Here is a 14,931-nt window from a genome sequence, read left to right on the forward strand (position 1 = left end):
CTAAGAGGACCGCACTGTACATGCACTATCTCCTCCTCTGGGAGGTTCTCCGCGCCATCAGCACGTTAAAGGCTCTGAAAAGTCCTGCAGGAATGAGACCTGCCTGTCCTCAACTCAGGTGCCACAAAAGCTTTTTATCTCCTTACAGAGTACAAACGAATCCCCCAGGGAACAGGTGCTGGGCGAAATTCACTTTCTTGCCCTCTTTCAACTCCAGAGGCAAGGACACTGAAATCACCGAGACAGCAGCCTAACAAAAGCTGACGCCTCCCGGGGGAATGTTCACTGTGTGCCAGGCGCTGTTCGAAGCACTTGACAAAACTTAACTCATCCGGTCCCTGCAAACCAGCATGAGACGGTCATCTGATCACGGCCACTCACAGACGGGAACCTCCTGCACCTGCCAGGCTGCCCAGGGAACTAAGTCCTGGACCCTCAGCTGCCAAGGCCCGCTACAAGCTGGGCCCACTCCTCCTGGCACAGGAGTCATCATCTTCTTCACTCTCCCCCCCATCTAAGCTCTGGTCCCACCCCCTGTCCCTCTACTGAAGTCGCCCAGCCACTTCCAGGCCTCTGCTCGGGCCATTCCTTCACTTGGAAGACCCTTTTCCCTGTTGAATATCCTTTCTTACCCTTCAAGGCCCAGCTATGAGACCCCTGCCCTAGGGGTGCTGGCCATTCCTGGCCCCTCCGTTTGGAATTCCTGCTGCTCTCCTGGAGTTGTCCCCTGAGAGCAGGAAGGGGGTCTAATCCATCCTGATGACCCTCACGGGCCACGCTCCATGCCACAGAGTAAATGCTCAATTAATGTCGGCGAGAGACTATTAAAAATTGGCCCTAAGGGCCCCAAGGGGAAGGGGGTGCTGTGCACTTACGGGAATGATGGCCCCACACACACCTATGGGCTCGTGCCTGGTGAAACACACAACGTTGTCATCTGCAAGAGAGGTTACGTTCTGGATGAAGATTTTTAAGTAGTCACAAGATAAGAAATTAACCCAGGAGCCCACAAAGATGCCCGTTCTCGGGGGGGGGGGGGTCTTGTCTGTGACACAAAGAGGTGGTTTTAGACTCCATTCCAAAAGGAAAATTCCTTAGAGGAAGGATCGGCACAGTGCCATTTCTTTTTGGGGACTGGGGAAGTGGCCAGAGGTCACCTGCAGAGGCCACCTGGGGGAAGGGAAAGACAGGGGCCCCCAAAGACCCCACCGGAGGCTGAGTGTCGCGCGTGGGCTCACCCGTGGGGATGGTCCTGCCCTGGATTTTGTCGGCCCAGCCTGCGAAGTATCTGAGGGTTCTGATGCAGCCCTCCAGGTCGATGAAGAAGGCGTGGAGGAACGGCTTCCCCGTGTCCATCGTCTCCAGGGTCTGCAATGACAAGGCATCCGTCTCAGACAGTTTTCTTTTTACCTGTCAGGTTGTTCAGAACAGGGGGCTGGCGGGGGGGGGAGCACAGGGACCTCTAAGAGAGCATCGATCTCCACCCCTCCCAGTTGTATGTGTCCCTTAGAAAGCGAGACACTACGTTTAAAATAAGACCTGCCCCAGGCTGTCAGGAGGCATTTTCCTTTTTTTTTTTTTTTTAAATTTATTGTTATTGATTTTAGAGAGAGGAATGGAGAGGGAGAGAGAGAGAAACACTTATGTGAGAGAGAAATGTTGACGGGCTGCCTCCTGCACGCCCCCTGCTGGGGACGGAGCTCATAGCACAGGCCTGTGCCCTGACCGGGAATCGAACCGGCGACCCTCTGGCGCATGGAAGGGCGCTCAACCAGCTGGGCCGCACTGGCCAGGGCACTCAGGATGCTTTTATTTCAAAACACCTAAAGCTGTGGGGTTGGCCAGAGCATGGGCATGTGTCCCCACAAAGGACAGTGGCTGTAAGGCCGACCTGAAGCCTCACTTTAGCATTTTGGTCTTCTGTCCGGAGACCTGGCCACGTGGGCCTGGGGGTTCCTGGGAGGCCCTCGGAAGGTGAGGGTGGCTGGAGAGAGGGCCGGCTTCCTCTCACCAGAGAAAGGGAGGTCAAGGTCTCTTCCTCCTTGGCCCAGCTGACCGGCGCGTCACAGAAAGAGTGACTGACGCGCCACCAGCACAAAGACACAAGGCCCCCCGACGGGCTGCAAAGCCGGATGCTCCGGGAAGGGCGCAGACTCGCCCTGGGTGCTGAGGGAGGCGGTTCCCCAGGGCGCGCGCACAGCTCCTCAATGGCGAGGATTCTTTTCTATTTCCAGCCCGGGTCTCAGAGGGCCCCTTTGTCCCTCAGACAAGCAGCCCCAGTTGAGCCCAGGGCTGAAACTGCCCGTCATGTGTCTCCGCAGGAAGTGGCCACCCTGACACATAGCCCAGGGCTGGATTCCTGCTTGAGAGGCCCCGCAGAGAGCTGGCGATTACAAAGGGCGACAGGCCCCTCCGTGGGCCCGTGTCCGCCCCGCCTCGCCTCTGAGCCGACGGCTCTGTCCTCACTGGGAGGGGCAGACGCCGAGGCCAACGCAGCCCGTGACTCGTCCAAGGTCATGCAGCGGGTCAGGGGCATGGTCGGCGCTGAACTTGGGGGGGCATCTGACGTCCAGCTGGCACAGTGACTGCTCCGTATCTGGAAAGAGTGTAGGACAGCCACGGGAGATGCTGGGCTGCTCTAATCTAGGCAGCCGCTTTCCTAGTGTGGGCAAGTCCCGGAACCCCTCCCTGCCTCAGTTTCCTCATCTGTAAACTGACAATCATAATAGTAACAGTACCTACCGCATAGGGCCAGTGGGAGGGTCAGGGGAGTTAATATCCGTAAAGTACTATCGACTGTGCCTGCCCACAGCAAGTGCCCTGTTCAATGTCCCAGTAATAACCATGATGATTATAACCATCATTTCTTTTGGGACCAGACAAGTGCTCGGCCAGCCTCACCTGGGGACACGGAGACACAGGACCGTGAGCTGCTGAAGATGACAGGGTGGACTGGAGCGGGGGACGTGTCCCACTCCCTGCAGGTGCTGCTCAGGGACCAAGTCAGGCCAAGGTGACCCCCCAGCCTATTGCCCCTATGGCCCCTATTAATTTATGTTCCAAGTTGGAACTGGTATTTCCCCAGGAGAAAGCCAATATTGCAAAAAACGTTGTCCAGGGCCAGGCTGCTCCAGGCGGCACCTGTATACCTGTCGGCGGAACCAGGAGTTTATCCCGGCCCTTCTCTGGGAGAGAGAGGCAAGGGACTGAGGGATTGTAGGGGATCTCTGGCTGGGTAACCTTGGCCAGGTTACCTAACCTCTCTGGGCCTCAGGGTCCTCACTTCTGAAATGGGGTAATAAAGGCTACAGGTGAAGGGCTTACAAGCAGCCTGGGGCATGGTGAGCATCCCATAAGCATTGGTTATTTCTCTATATTCATTATTAACCTGGGCAAGGTGGCTGACTTTTATGGACTCTGACCAAGCAAAACCGGGTCATAAAAATTCTAGATAGACATTTTTTTTTTTTTTTTAAAGGCCCTAGCTAGGGCTAAGTGGTTACAGCATTGACCTGTGGACTGAAGGGTCCCGGGTTCGACTCTTGGTCAAGGGCATGCACCTCAGTTGCAGGCTCGATCGCCAGCCCCAGTTGGGGCAGGTGCAGGAAGCAACCAATTGATGTTTCTCTCTCACTTTCTCTCCCCTCTCTCCCTCCCTTCCACTCTCTTTGAAAAAGCAATATATAAAATATCCTCAAGTGAGGATTAAAAAAAACAACAACCACAAGGCCCTGGCCGGGTAGCTCAGTTGGTTAGAGCGTCATCCCAATATGCCAAAGTTGCGGGTTCGATCCTGGGTCAGGACACATGCAAGAGTTAACCAATGAATCCGTAAATAAGTGGAATGACAAACCTCTCTCTTTTTCTCTAAATCAATAAATTAAAATTTAAAAAATATTAAAAAATTTAACAGGATCCGCAGGTGAGTAGACAGGACTAAACCTGAGAAATCCCGTCTCAGCTCCTGGTTGGGACTTTTAACCAGTTGCCGCGGCTGGACCATGAGTGAGTCCCACAGTGGCTCCTAAGTTGACTCCCTCTGGTCATTTTAAGAGTGACCATCGCAATGCTCAGATTCTAGAGAACGAAGGAATAGGACTGGGGAACCTTTCCTACGACGTGTCCAGGTTTTAAAACCGTATTTGCCAGTAAGTGTCTTGTCCCTTTCACGATGTGGCAGGGAGCTGGCTCTTATTTTCCCATGGGCATCGAGGGCCCGATGGCAGAGGTGACCGGCTCCGGCTGCCGTCACAACCCAGTCCTGCCGGACGACAGGGGAGGCTGAGGGTGAAGGTGGCCCTGCGGCCCAAGCTCCCTACGATGACACTGACACTTGAGGACAGGATGGGGAGGGGCGCCCGGGGCACAACCTCCTTCCCTGCTCTGAGTCCACACACACATTGCAGACAGATGAGCTCATGCCGGGTGAAAACAGAAATGTTTTTGAAAAAGCCAGTTTGGCAGCTTAGGGCCGAGGCTGGCTCTCATTGCAGGAAGAAGCCAGAGGCTCCTCGGAGAGGGAGAGCGAGGCCGGCCTGGCCCCGGGAGGGAGCTGCCCTCCTCGGGTTTGGGCCTAACTGGCCTCACTGGCCGGCTGGCGAGGAAGGGAGGAAAGCGAGGCTTGTTGCAAATTTTAAACAGAAGTCGGAGCTGCGCAAGGGCTTCATGCGCAGCTTGCAAAGGCCCTCGAGACACAAGGTGTCCCTGAGGTTGCTTCTGATCACTCACCGTGAGACCAAAAGAAGGTCTGAGGATCCTGTTAAATGAGGGGCTTACACCTTATAAATGTCTCCACAGCCCCATCGCAGGGGAGCAGCCCGGGCTCCTGGAGGGGGCTGAATGAAATCCCCATTTCAGCAGAGGAATGAAAGTACCTAGAAATTACTGGCCAGGAGGTTATGTAGCTGGAGTTAGAACCCAAGTCTTCAGACAGCATCACTATGGAGACGGCAGTGACTAGTAATAGCTGTCACCTAGTTGGTGCTTCCTGCATGTCAGGGCTTTAACTGGGTCTTACAACACTTAGCTATCATTATTAGTGACATTTTCCATGCTCAGAGAGGTCAAGCAACTTGTCCAACATCACACAGCGAATAAGTGGCAGAGCTGGGATTTGAACCCAGGCCTTTCGTACTCTGCGGTTTCTTATAAGCAGGTTTTCCTCCCCTCATAGGCTCACTACTGCCAAGTTCAAGAGTGATATAAAGAAGCCCGGCCGGTGGGGCCCATGAACCAAGAGGTCTCTGGAACCAAGATTCCCAGTCAGGACACGTGCTTGGGTTGTGGGCTTGATCCCCAGCAGGGGGCGTGCAGGAGGCAGGGGATCAATGTTTCTCTCATCAGTGTTTCTATCTCTCCCTCTCCCTTCCTCTCTCTCTAAAAAGTCAATAAAACCATATAATTAAAAAAAAAATGATGCAGAGATGATCTTTAAAGTCACACGTTAACAATTTTTATGTTAAGTGGTGGCATTTGTTTTACTAAATATTGGAAAAAATACAGCCGGCGCATTAAACCGGTGATCCCACGGATACCATCACCTAGGATGGGGTTAAGTTTAAGTTTTAAAGACAGTTCATGTAAGAAAATAAAATGAAGTTCCTAAACGGACAGCCGCCTGGGGATATGCCAGGTCTGGGAACCGCTGGATAAACTGAACTCCCTCCGGGCAACTTCTTGGTCAAGAAGCTGAGCTGTTGGGGGTGAAAATCGGCCTACTTTGAGCTCGGACCCCCAAAGGACTGAACAGACCCGCGATCACGCAAAACCAGGGCCCTGGGTCTTTCCCTCCGTGCCCCGCGGGGGACAGGGCCCTGCCTGGCCCCCGGGGGGGGTACTCACGGCCAGGACGGCGCGGTCCCTCTCCACCAGGTCTGCCAGCTGGTGCAGCAGCCGGCCTCGGCTCAGGGCGTCCAGCCTGCGCCACGGGGAGCCCCTCCGGAAGGCGGCCTGGGCGGCCTCCACGGCCTTGTCCACGTCGGGCTGAGCGGCCAGAACGAGAGAGAGCGCGTCACTTGCCATGAGACTGCAGTTGGGGACAGCTACGGAGAACAGCAGAGCCCTGCCTCCAGCATGGGGCAGGAGAAAGAGGGGTGGCCCGCAACGGCTGGGGGATTCCAGGTGACTTTTTTTCTTTCCACAGCTTCCATCTTTTCCCAGATTCCTCCTGATTGTAAACGCGTTTGAAAACCACAGGCCTCAGTGCGTGTTTTTCTTGGTGACCCAGGTCGGAAAGGATTTTCCGATTGCTCGCTCCGTTTGGACACACGGTCCCGCAGCAGGAACGGGCCTCAGGGCCTCCGGGGATCTCAGAACCGAGCACCTCGGAAAAGTCCACAGATTGGGGGGGGGATCGGGAGCTTTTATTCCCTCGGCCTCACTTACCCACCGGGGCGGGACCGCCAGACCATTTTATAGGCAAGGACCTGGGCCTTGTGTGCACTGAGAGAATTACCATAGAAGCTTCTACTTGAAAGGTATGAAATGACAGGTGTTTAGAGTAATGTCACTCATTCCGATTTTCAGGAAGATGGGGTTCGGGGCTCTGGTTGCTGTTGGGCAATGGCTCATCCCCCCCCCGGGCCCCTCGGAGCCTCCCAGGGAGGTGCATCGGCAGTGGATGCCTGATGCCGTCAACACAGGCCCTCCACCAACAACCTGCACCCCCAGAGCGTGCTCGGGGGTGAGTGGGGCCTTTGGAAAGGGAGATGGGTAACAGGACTGCGAATTGCTTGTCGCAGGCTCTGGGGTCGAGGCAGGGCCCCCTCAGCTGCAGGGGACAGGGGCGCCTCTGCCTCCAGGGGCTCAGCGCAGTTGCTCGGACAGGGGGAGAAGCAGAGCTCAGGGCAGGGGTCTCATTCCCTCCCTGACACCTGTGTGCCGCACGTTTGGGTCGCCCTCTGGGGATCCCCCTCGGCATCATCCCCCCACCCTCACATCTTCCTAGGAGCTCCTTGGTCCCGGCATCTTTGTGGACAGAGCTTTGCCCGAGGTGCTGCCGTCGGAGGGTCTGCAAAGGTGGAACCACAGTGCAGGACACACCGATCCCCAAACTGTGGCTGGTGGCACCAAATTCAAGCCTATTTCACACGTGTGTCATTCACCCCATCTGCGGGCAGCATGACCCAGATACTTGTTAAGAAAGCCAGGGGGGCCCGGCCGGTGTGGCTCAGTGGTTGAGGGTCGACCTAGGATCCAGGCAATCAGGGTTCGATTCCCGGTCAGGGCACAGGCCCGGGTTGTGGACTCGATCAATGACTCTCTCATCATTGATGTTTCTATCTCTCTCTCTCTCTCTGAAATCAATAGAGATATATTTAAAAAAAAAGAGTCTTTGCAGACTTTAAAAAAAAGGAAAGCCAGGGGAGCCTGGTCGGTGTGGCTCAGTGGTTGGGCCTCTAGGAGTGGAAAGAGGTTTATATTTCCCTTCTCTCCTGAGAGCAACTTCACCTTCAACCTTTCCCCCAGTGGCATCTATATTCAAAACATACAAGATGCTTTGTGGCTTTAAAATGTATCAAGGCCACATCCAGAAGCCCCTGAGCTTTATATACATGTGCTCCATTCTATAGTGTTATATACAATATATAACATGATTTATATTATAATATATACCTACATGCGTTATATTATATAGTGATATTATATATATAGCTTATGTTATAATACATGTATTATAATATATATATAATATAATACATGCATTATAATATAATATATGTATCATTTAAGTTCCTGGTAGAAAAGAAATCTGGCAATTATGTGCCATTATTGCCACTGTGTGACTTGGTCAGCAAGTCTTTTTTCTTTGCGTTTGTTTTTGTGTGTGTTTTTTAACATATCTCCTGCCAGAATGCTGCATTTGGAGAAACACACCAGCCAGAAGTGCTCTCGGGAAAGATTCTTTCATGCCTCCAGGTTCCAATAAGTGATAAAAACCTTTCCTTTGGCCCCCGCGATGAGAACAGCTGAGGTCATCCCTAGAGACGGGCAGACAGCCACCAAAGGTGAGTGGCTCTCTGCCGCCGATGGTCCCTAACTGACCCCATTCTGGGCCGTGCGTCTGAGCCCGGGCCTGCTCTGACTTACAGCTAAGCTGACCGTTCCCTCGCCGTTTACGTATCAGGAATTGAATTACTGGGGGTGGGGTGGGGGACACCTACCTTGTCTCCTTCCTCTACCTCGCATATTTGTTCTAGAGTTGAAGGGTTGTACGTGGCAAACTTTTTTCCACTCTTGGACTCGTGCCATTCGTTGTTGATGAATATCTAACCGAGAAAGGGAGTTGCAGTGCATTAGGCTTCCACCGGAATCGCATCCCTCCGGGCCCCGAGGGCCGGCCCCGTTGCCTGCCCACCGCCCACCTCTTTACAGATGGGGCCTGGCGGGGAGACAGAGTCACAGGCCCAGCCCGGAGCACACTCAGAGTTAGAACCCAAGCCTCTTGACTTTTCATCCATGTTCAGACAATGACCTTTGGTCATAATAAAGCAAAAAAAATAAAATAAAAAATATTCAGAATTTTTTCTAAAATTCGAGCAATAGCACAATCACAGAGGAATAGCTGAGTTATACAGCTAAGTGAGGGTGTCAGTTAAATCCTATCCTCTCATCGAATTTGGGGGAAGGTTAAATAAGTTTATATACATTAAGTGCCCAGCAATCTGCTGACGGCCTTCTGGCTCTTTCCTGCGGCAACCCCCCGGCTAGACCGCCCAGGAGCTGGCTTTATACAAGGATCTCACCAGAACCCCTGACGCATGCCGCCAGCCCCCTTCCCCAGCCTCTTCCAAAACATCTATTTTTCGTGTTGGGCTTAATAAAAGCCAGTGTTGGAATACAAAGATAAATATCAGGCTTAGGACGTGTTCCGGTTGTATTAACAGATATGTAGCAAATAAACGTTTACATGCAGGACCCAAGGATGAACCCACAAAAAGCACTCAGTTGGGGGCCCGAGTTATCTAGAGCAAAGGCAAGAGCAAGACCGTTAAAAATAAAAAGACTCCACGAGCAAACCAAAGAGGATTTGCAAAGTCCACGCACCGAAATGTGTGTACTATTGACTCTTAGTTTACTCGCAGCTCTGCCTTAGAAATACATTAAAAGAGGGGGCATTGGAAAGAGACCTGGGAACAGGGGTGACAGGTAACACATAGCACACCTGACAGCACAGGGACCCCGCTGCCCAGCAAGAGACAGGCAATTGCCAGCAGCTTGGGACAGTCCCGTCATCACGGCCCGTCACAGCATCAGGAGGACCTCGGTCACGGATGTGGCTGAGGATCTCGAGAAGAATTTCCACGATATAAAATGCTGTCGATAACTTCTAAGTACAGAACCAGCTTATCAGATTCCATTCGATACCTATGTGCATAACTTTGCTTCTCCTGGAGTCGTTTAAAAGAAAAATTGTGCCTGCCTGGCCGGTGTGGCTCAGTGGTCGAGCGTCGCCCTGTGCACCAAGAGGCCGCCGGTTCAATTCCCGGTCAGGGTGCGTGCCTGGGGTGTGGGCTCGATCTCTGTGCAGGAGGCAGATGATCGATGCTTCTCTGTCATCAATGTTTCTATCTCCCTCTCCAATCAATAAAAACATTTATATATTTAAAAAAGAATTGTGTCACTACAAGGGCTAATTTCAATTATTGCGAATTTTACTCAATTGGGTTACTTGGCTCCCTAGTGAGGACAGATGAGAAGGGAATCATCTCAACCAGCGTGTGCCTGGTTCTGTCCCCTGTCCTGGGCTTTCTGGTTAAAAACCCCGAAGCTCCCAGGCTCTGAGAAGCTGCTGGCGGAGACCTTGTGGGTGAGTCTCCCTGAGAAGCAGGGACGTTTGAGTCTGGTGGGGACAAAGACAGAGGCCAGCTCTGGCTGGGCAGGTGGGCAGAGCCCCCACCCCACCCCACCCCACCCTACCCCACCCCACCCCACCCCACCCCACCCCACTGTGTGGAACCCGGAGCTGAGAGCGCCCCTGGCCCGTGGGATGCGCCCATCTGACTTCTGGAAGCTCAGCGCCTGCAGCGCGAGGCCAGGCCCCCAGGGAAGGCCGCGGACAAGGCCAGGCTACAATTACAGGTTTATTCTTCCAACTGAAACCAAATCCAAGAGTTGACTTTCGCCATCCAGCAAGCAATCGCTCGGTAACAGTGAGAAACGAATAAGTAGAGGACTTCAGCTAGCACGGGGAGGAAAGTGCAGCCAGGAAGAGAGGCCCATTGGTCGGAAGATGAAATTCCGTGGGTTAGGTAATAGAGACTGTCAGCGAAAACTGCTGATTCTAGGGCCTTCCTCGTATCAATTCCAAGGGGGGCAGAAAGTGAGAAGGTGGTAGGAGAGCCTATAAATAAAGGGGAGGGAAACAGATTGCAGCGATCAGATGTCTGTTAAACTTCATCTCTAAGCATGCTCCTCCAAAAAAATAAAAAATAAAAAAATTACTTGGTCGCTCATGACATTGATCTGCAGCCCTCTAACCAGCAACTTAAAAAAATAATGCAGGCTGCTCAACTCTAATCATATTTTCCCCATCACAATGTTTCTGATTTAGCAAACGTTTTTTTCTTTATACTCCGCTAGTAAGTGATCTTGTAAGCGGTTTCCACTGTTGATTTTCTCGCCACTCAAGGAAAACAAACACACAGATGTAAAAGGGGTCAGTTAGCCCGGCTCTATTGTTCTGAACCCCAAATCGGAATTCTGGGCCTGGGAAAGGATCGTTCCCCTTGACTTGTGCATGGGTATGAAACAAACCTTAAAGGAGTATAAAATTAAGTTGCATTGAGCTGAAGGTGGAATTCCGACGGTACTGGGCTGAGCTGGGAAACCGTGGCTGTGCGGGGGAGCCGGGCGCCCTGGGTGGGAGCGAGGCCGGCGGTCGCCGTCCCGGCGTGAGTTCTGCTGATGCGGTTTCCAGGAACTGCCCCTGGATCTCAGCTCAGCTCGAAAGGAGCGTGTTTTCAGAAAAAGAGGTTCGAGGGGATTTTATTTTTCGTAAAGCCATCGTAAAAATGGGTGTTTGTAATGAACCGGAAAAATCTTAACGAGAATCTCTGCTCCTGGAAGAAATTTTATAAGGAAAGGAAGGGGCCCTGAAAGTGAAAGGGGCCCTTTGAGATCTGTTGGGGGGGGGGGTTCTAGAAGGACCCTCTCCCCCAAAAACGTGAGGATCAGTGAAGGTGCCTCGACAAGGTGGCCCTTTTGGAAATTGGTCTTACCCTCCAGGCCCGGGCTCAGATCCACCATCTCTGGCGTGCCCCTCTGTTAGCAAGAAGCACCACGAGTCAGGTTTAAAAAATATCCGATTGTCACTAGTTCGCACACCCCACCCCTCACGACTGCCTGGCTTGGGCCTTGATTCGGGAGATTCCTTTCTCCAGCCTGTTTCCTGGGCTCTGTCGGCTGCGTCTCCGGCCAGAGGCCCCCCAAACGTTGCTCGCCTGGCTGCCACCCTCAGCCACAAGGACAGAGCAGGCAGAGGCCCTGGGAAGGAGGGCACTGCGGGCTGTTGCCAGGCTGGGGCTGCCATCAGGGCCTGGGATCCCTAGGGAACCTGCCTCTCCTTTACCCTCCATCTCTGGGCCTTTCCTCAGCCTTAATCAAACACCCAGTTCTGATCCACCGGGAAGAGGGGAGACCCAACAAGACCAAGGACTCTGGTCCCCCGTGGATCTGCCAAGATCCTCCTGTCGACAGGCCGTACAGACTTGCAGAGAAAGAGAGAAACTTTCCATATGTGGTTTCATCACTCCGACGGGACCCCAGAAGGTAAATATAAGGACAGCCATATATGTCATTTCTGGTTTCTAGATGGTTTGAAAAAAATTATCACGCCATCACCACTACCAACAGGAGAGCACCGGGGAAACTGGTGTTGGGATTTTCGCTCTGAAGCTGATATGGAGGAGGAAACTCCATTAACAACGATCGCCGGCGTTTATGGCGACGCGCCTCCGCTGATTACAGAGCCCTCTGAAAACGGCTAATTTCAGTGTCCTGTGATCAGAGGCCCAGCCGACGCTAAGTGCCAAAGAGACCAAAATCTGAAGGCCACACTCGGTGGCCTGCAACTTTCTCCGCCTGATTAAAACTATTTGAGAGACATAATTGCTGCTTTTGAAAGTAAAATTGATGGGGGGGATTTTTCTAAGTGCTGTGTCAGCTGGAGTTGGGGGGGGTCTATGGATAAAATACAAAAATAAAAGGAGTCAGGGATTGGCACTGGGAAGCCAACCGCGCTTTAGGTCTGCGCCCCTGAAAGGCCCCCTGGCCCCTGCCCGGCCTCCAAGCGCCCCGGGGCCCGCTCCAGGCAGAGCTCAGCCCTGCTCCAGCCTGACCACCTCCCTTTCTGCCCTCGGCAGGTGATCTCACCCCTTTGCTGACCCTCCAGCCTCCTGCCGGGCAAGAAGGCAGAGAGCCTGGCTACCCTGAGGCCGCGTTTCCACGGGGGCCCCGCCACCCACGACTTCCCAGGCCCCGATCTGAGCGCATGGGGGGAAGGCTTGTTTCCTGTCTGTCGGCACCAGGGCCTCTGGGCTCCGGAGCAGTGTCGCCAGGGATCACCTGCCCCCTTCCCCTCCCTCTGCGGCGCAGCCAGGTACAAGCAGAGCGCCGAAGCCGCCCCACGCTTTTCCCTTTGCGCCCCGTGGCACGTTTCCAGACGAGCCCCAGATCTCAGACCTTCCCTTCGCGTTCCCCAGCTCCCCTGACCCTCCCGAAGGCGGACCGGTTCAGGCTCAGAAACCCTGCCGCAGGGTCTGCGGGGAGCCCACCGCGCCCAGGGCCCCGCACCTCCGCTGGGCTGCAGGGGGCACGTCGGAGCGGCGGCGGCGGGCAGGGCGCGCGCGGGCGCTCCCGTGCCAGGCTTTGCGGGTGAAATCGCTGAGCATCGCGGCCCAAGAGCCCGTCCCGGGTGGGGAGGGTGGGGGCGCCCTCCGGGTGCGCGGCGGGCGGGCGGGCGGGCGCGGGACCCGCCTGGGGAGCCCTGCGCCCAGCCCAGCGCGCGCCAGGAGGAACCGGCCCAGGTGGAGAGGCTTAGGTCCCGAGCGCCGCGCCAACCCAGCTGAGAGCGCGCGGCGCCCGACACCCAGCGAGCGGGGCAGCGGGCCCCCCCCCGGCCCGCGGGCCCCCCGTCCGGCCCTCCCGGGCCAGCTGCCGTCGGAAGCGCCGGGCGCCAGCTCACCTTGGTGAACTTGACCTCCAAGTTGCGGATGGGGCGCGGCAGGGCGGGCGGCTTCCTGTCGGGCTGTCCGTTGTCCACGGCCCCGTTGGTGGTGGCCATGGCTCCTCCGCGCTCTCCGGGCCCCGGACGCCCGAGTCTGCCGCCCGGCTCGGTCCTGGGCGGCGCGCAGCCTGCTCGCAGGGTGACAGCTCCGCGCGGCTTTATGGAGAGCCCCACGCCTCCCGCCCGAGGGGGCCGCCTAATTGGCTGCAGGACGGGAGGAAGGGAGGGCCTGCGGGAGGGGAGGGGGCCGGCCCGCCTCGCCCCACCCCGCCCGCAGCCCCTGCGGGAGCCCGGCCACCGCGCCGCGCGCTCCCCCGCCCCGGGGGCTGCCCGGGAAGGGGCTCCCCCAGCGCCGCCGGGTCCCCAGAACCCCAGGGCGCAGGCGGCGGGCCGCGGAGGGCGCGGGGGCGTCTCGGTCGGGTCCGGCCAATGCGCCCGCGGCACCTGCCGCCCGCCCCGCGCCCCGCGCCCCGCGCCCCGCGCCCGTGGGCCTCGGCCTAGAGTCCGGGTGCCGGGTCCCCGCCAGCAGGACAGACGCCCTCGCGCCTCGTTCGGCCCGAGCTGGGACAGCCGGTCAGCGACCCAGAAATGTCCCCTGGACTCCCGGGGGTTCGGGCGCAAAGCGGCCAAAAGCGCAGGGAGCGCGCCCGGCCCTTCCCCGCGCGGCGCCCCGGGGCCCCGGCGGCTGCGCCTCTGACCTTCAGGGGATCCCACCGCCCCCCAGTCCCAGGATGCGATTATTTTGATTTTTAACATGCACGGGTTATACCGAAATTTAAAAAAAAAAAAAAATGGAAGAAGGGGAAGCACTGGAGATCTCGGCAGTTTTTGCGCGTGGAAGCCCTGACCACCCCGCGAGGCAGAGGCTCCTCCCGCCTCCTCTCCTTTTGCCTTTTCAGAAACTCCGCCTAATACAGGGGATCGCCTGGGCCCCCCCCTGAGGCCTGGCAGCGGCTTCCCATCCCTGCGTATAGTCCCTGAGGTTGGGGGACAAAAGCGCGCTCAGCCCCTAGGTCCATGTCCTTCAGGGAGTCACCTCCTCACGGTCTGAGGCTCCTGTTTGTTTGGGGGGACCCGGGGTCCACCTCTGCCCCCTCTCTCCTTCCCCACTGCGGCGCTGCTGGGTGCCCTGGACAGTGGAGTGAGCTTCAAAGCCTTTGCAAACCCCTCATGCTGTGAAAGGGTCCCCTGCTGTCCTGGGTTGGATGCACAGGGGAGGCATGGAAAGGGGACAGTGGGTCCCCTGAGTGGGTTAAGTTGACTCACATCGGTGAGCCTGTCGTCGGGGATGCTGGGCTCTCCAACAGTCCTAAGCTGTTCCTGCGGGTCCCTGGGCTGGCTGTCCTGCCTGGCCGGCCCCATGGTCCCCACTCAGGTCTCCTGGCGACACTGTGGGTGGATGCTGAGCCTGGGCGCCTGGGGCACAACCAAACATCACTAGTGAAGTTTTCTCCACTGAGTTTCCATTCCAAGAGCCAGCGCTTTAAAAAAATAGCTGCAAATGTGTAGAGGAAACTATGCGAATGCATTGACTTCTGGATGGGGGTGAGTGGAGACAGTCAGGGCCGGGCGTCATATCTCTGCCCCCTTAAGGTAAGAGAGTGGAGCCTGTTTGCTCCAAGGCTGTGGACAGCGGGCCGTCGCTTGCTCACCATGAAGTCAAGAACGTAGGTGGCCTCACTTCATACCCAGACGCCGCGGTGACC

The 14,931-nt window shown here is 55.9% G+C and overlaps 1 protein-coding gene across 2 annotated transcripts in view; it reads right to left on the minus strand.

The window, feature by feature from the left end:
* The window catches only part of ALDH1A3 (aldehyde dehydrogenase 1 family member A3), a 32,422-nt gene extending 19,077 nt beyond the window's left edge, over positions 1-13,345 (minus strand). The window contains exons 1-5 of one of the 2 annotated variants that reach the window (XM_087829244.1): positions 13,184-13,345; positions 8,163-8,267; positions 5,842-5,982; positions 1,239-1,368; positions 876-937 (exon numbers count right to left, since the gene is read on the minus strand). In XM_087829244.1, the coding sequence (XP_087685370.1) occupies positions 876-937; positions 1,239-1,368; positions 5,842-5,982; positions 8,163-8,267; positions 13,184-13,282 (537 nt within the window). In that variant the 5' untranslated portion in view covers positions 13,283-13,345. The remainder of the gene's footprint in view (positions 1-875; positions 938-1,238; positions 1,369-5,841; positions 5,983-8,162; positions 8,268-13,183) is intronic. The other variant, XM_087829245.1, reaches the window with a different exon arrangement.
* Positions 13,346-14,931: the final 1,586 nt, after the last annotated feature.

This window comes from Miniopterus natalensis, chromosome 22 (assembly GCF_054644295.1).
Source record: "Miniopterus natalensis isolate mMinNat1 chromosome 22, mMinNat1.hap1, whole genome shotgun sequence".
NCBI classification, from domain to species: Eukaryota; Metazoa; Chordata; class Mammalia; order Chiroptera; family Miniopteridae; genus Miniopterus; species Miniopterus natalensis.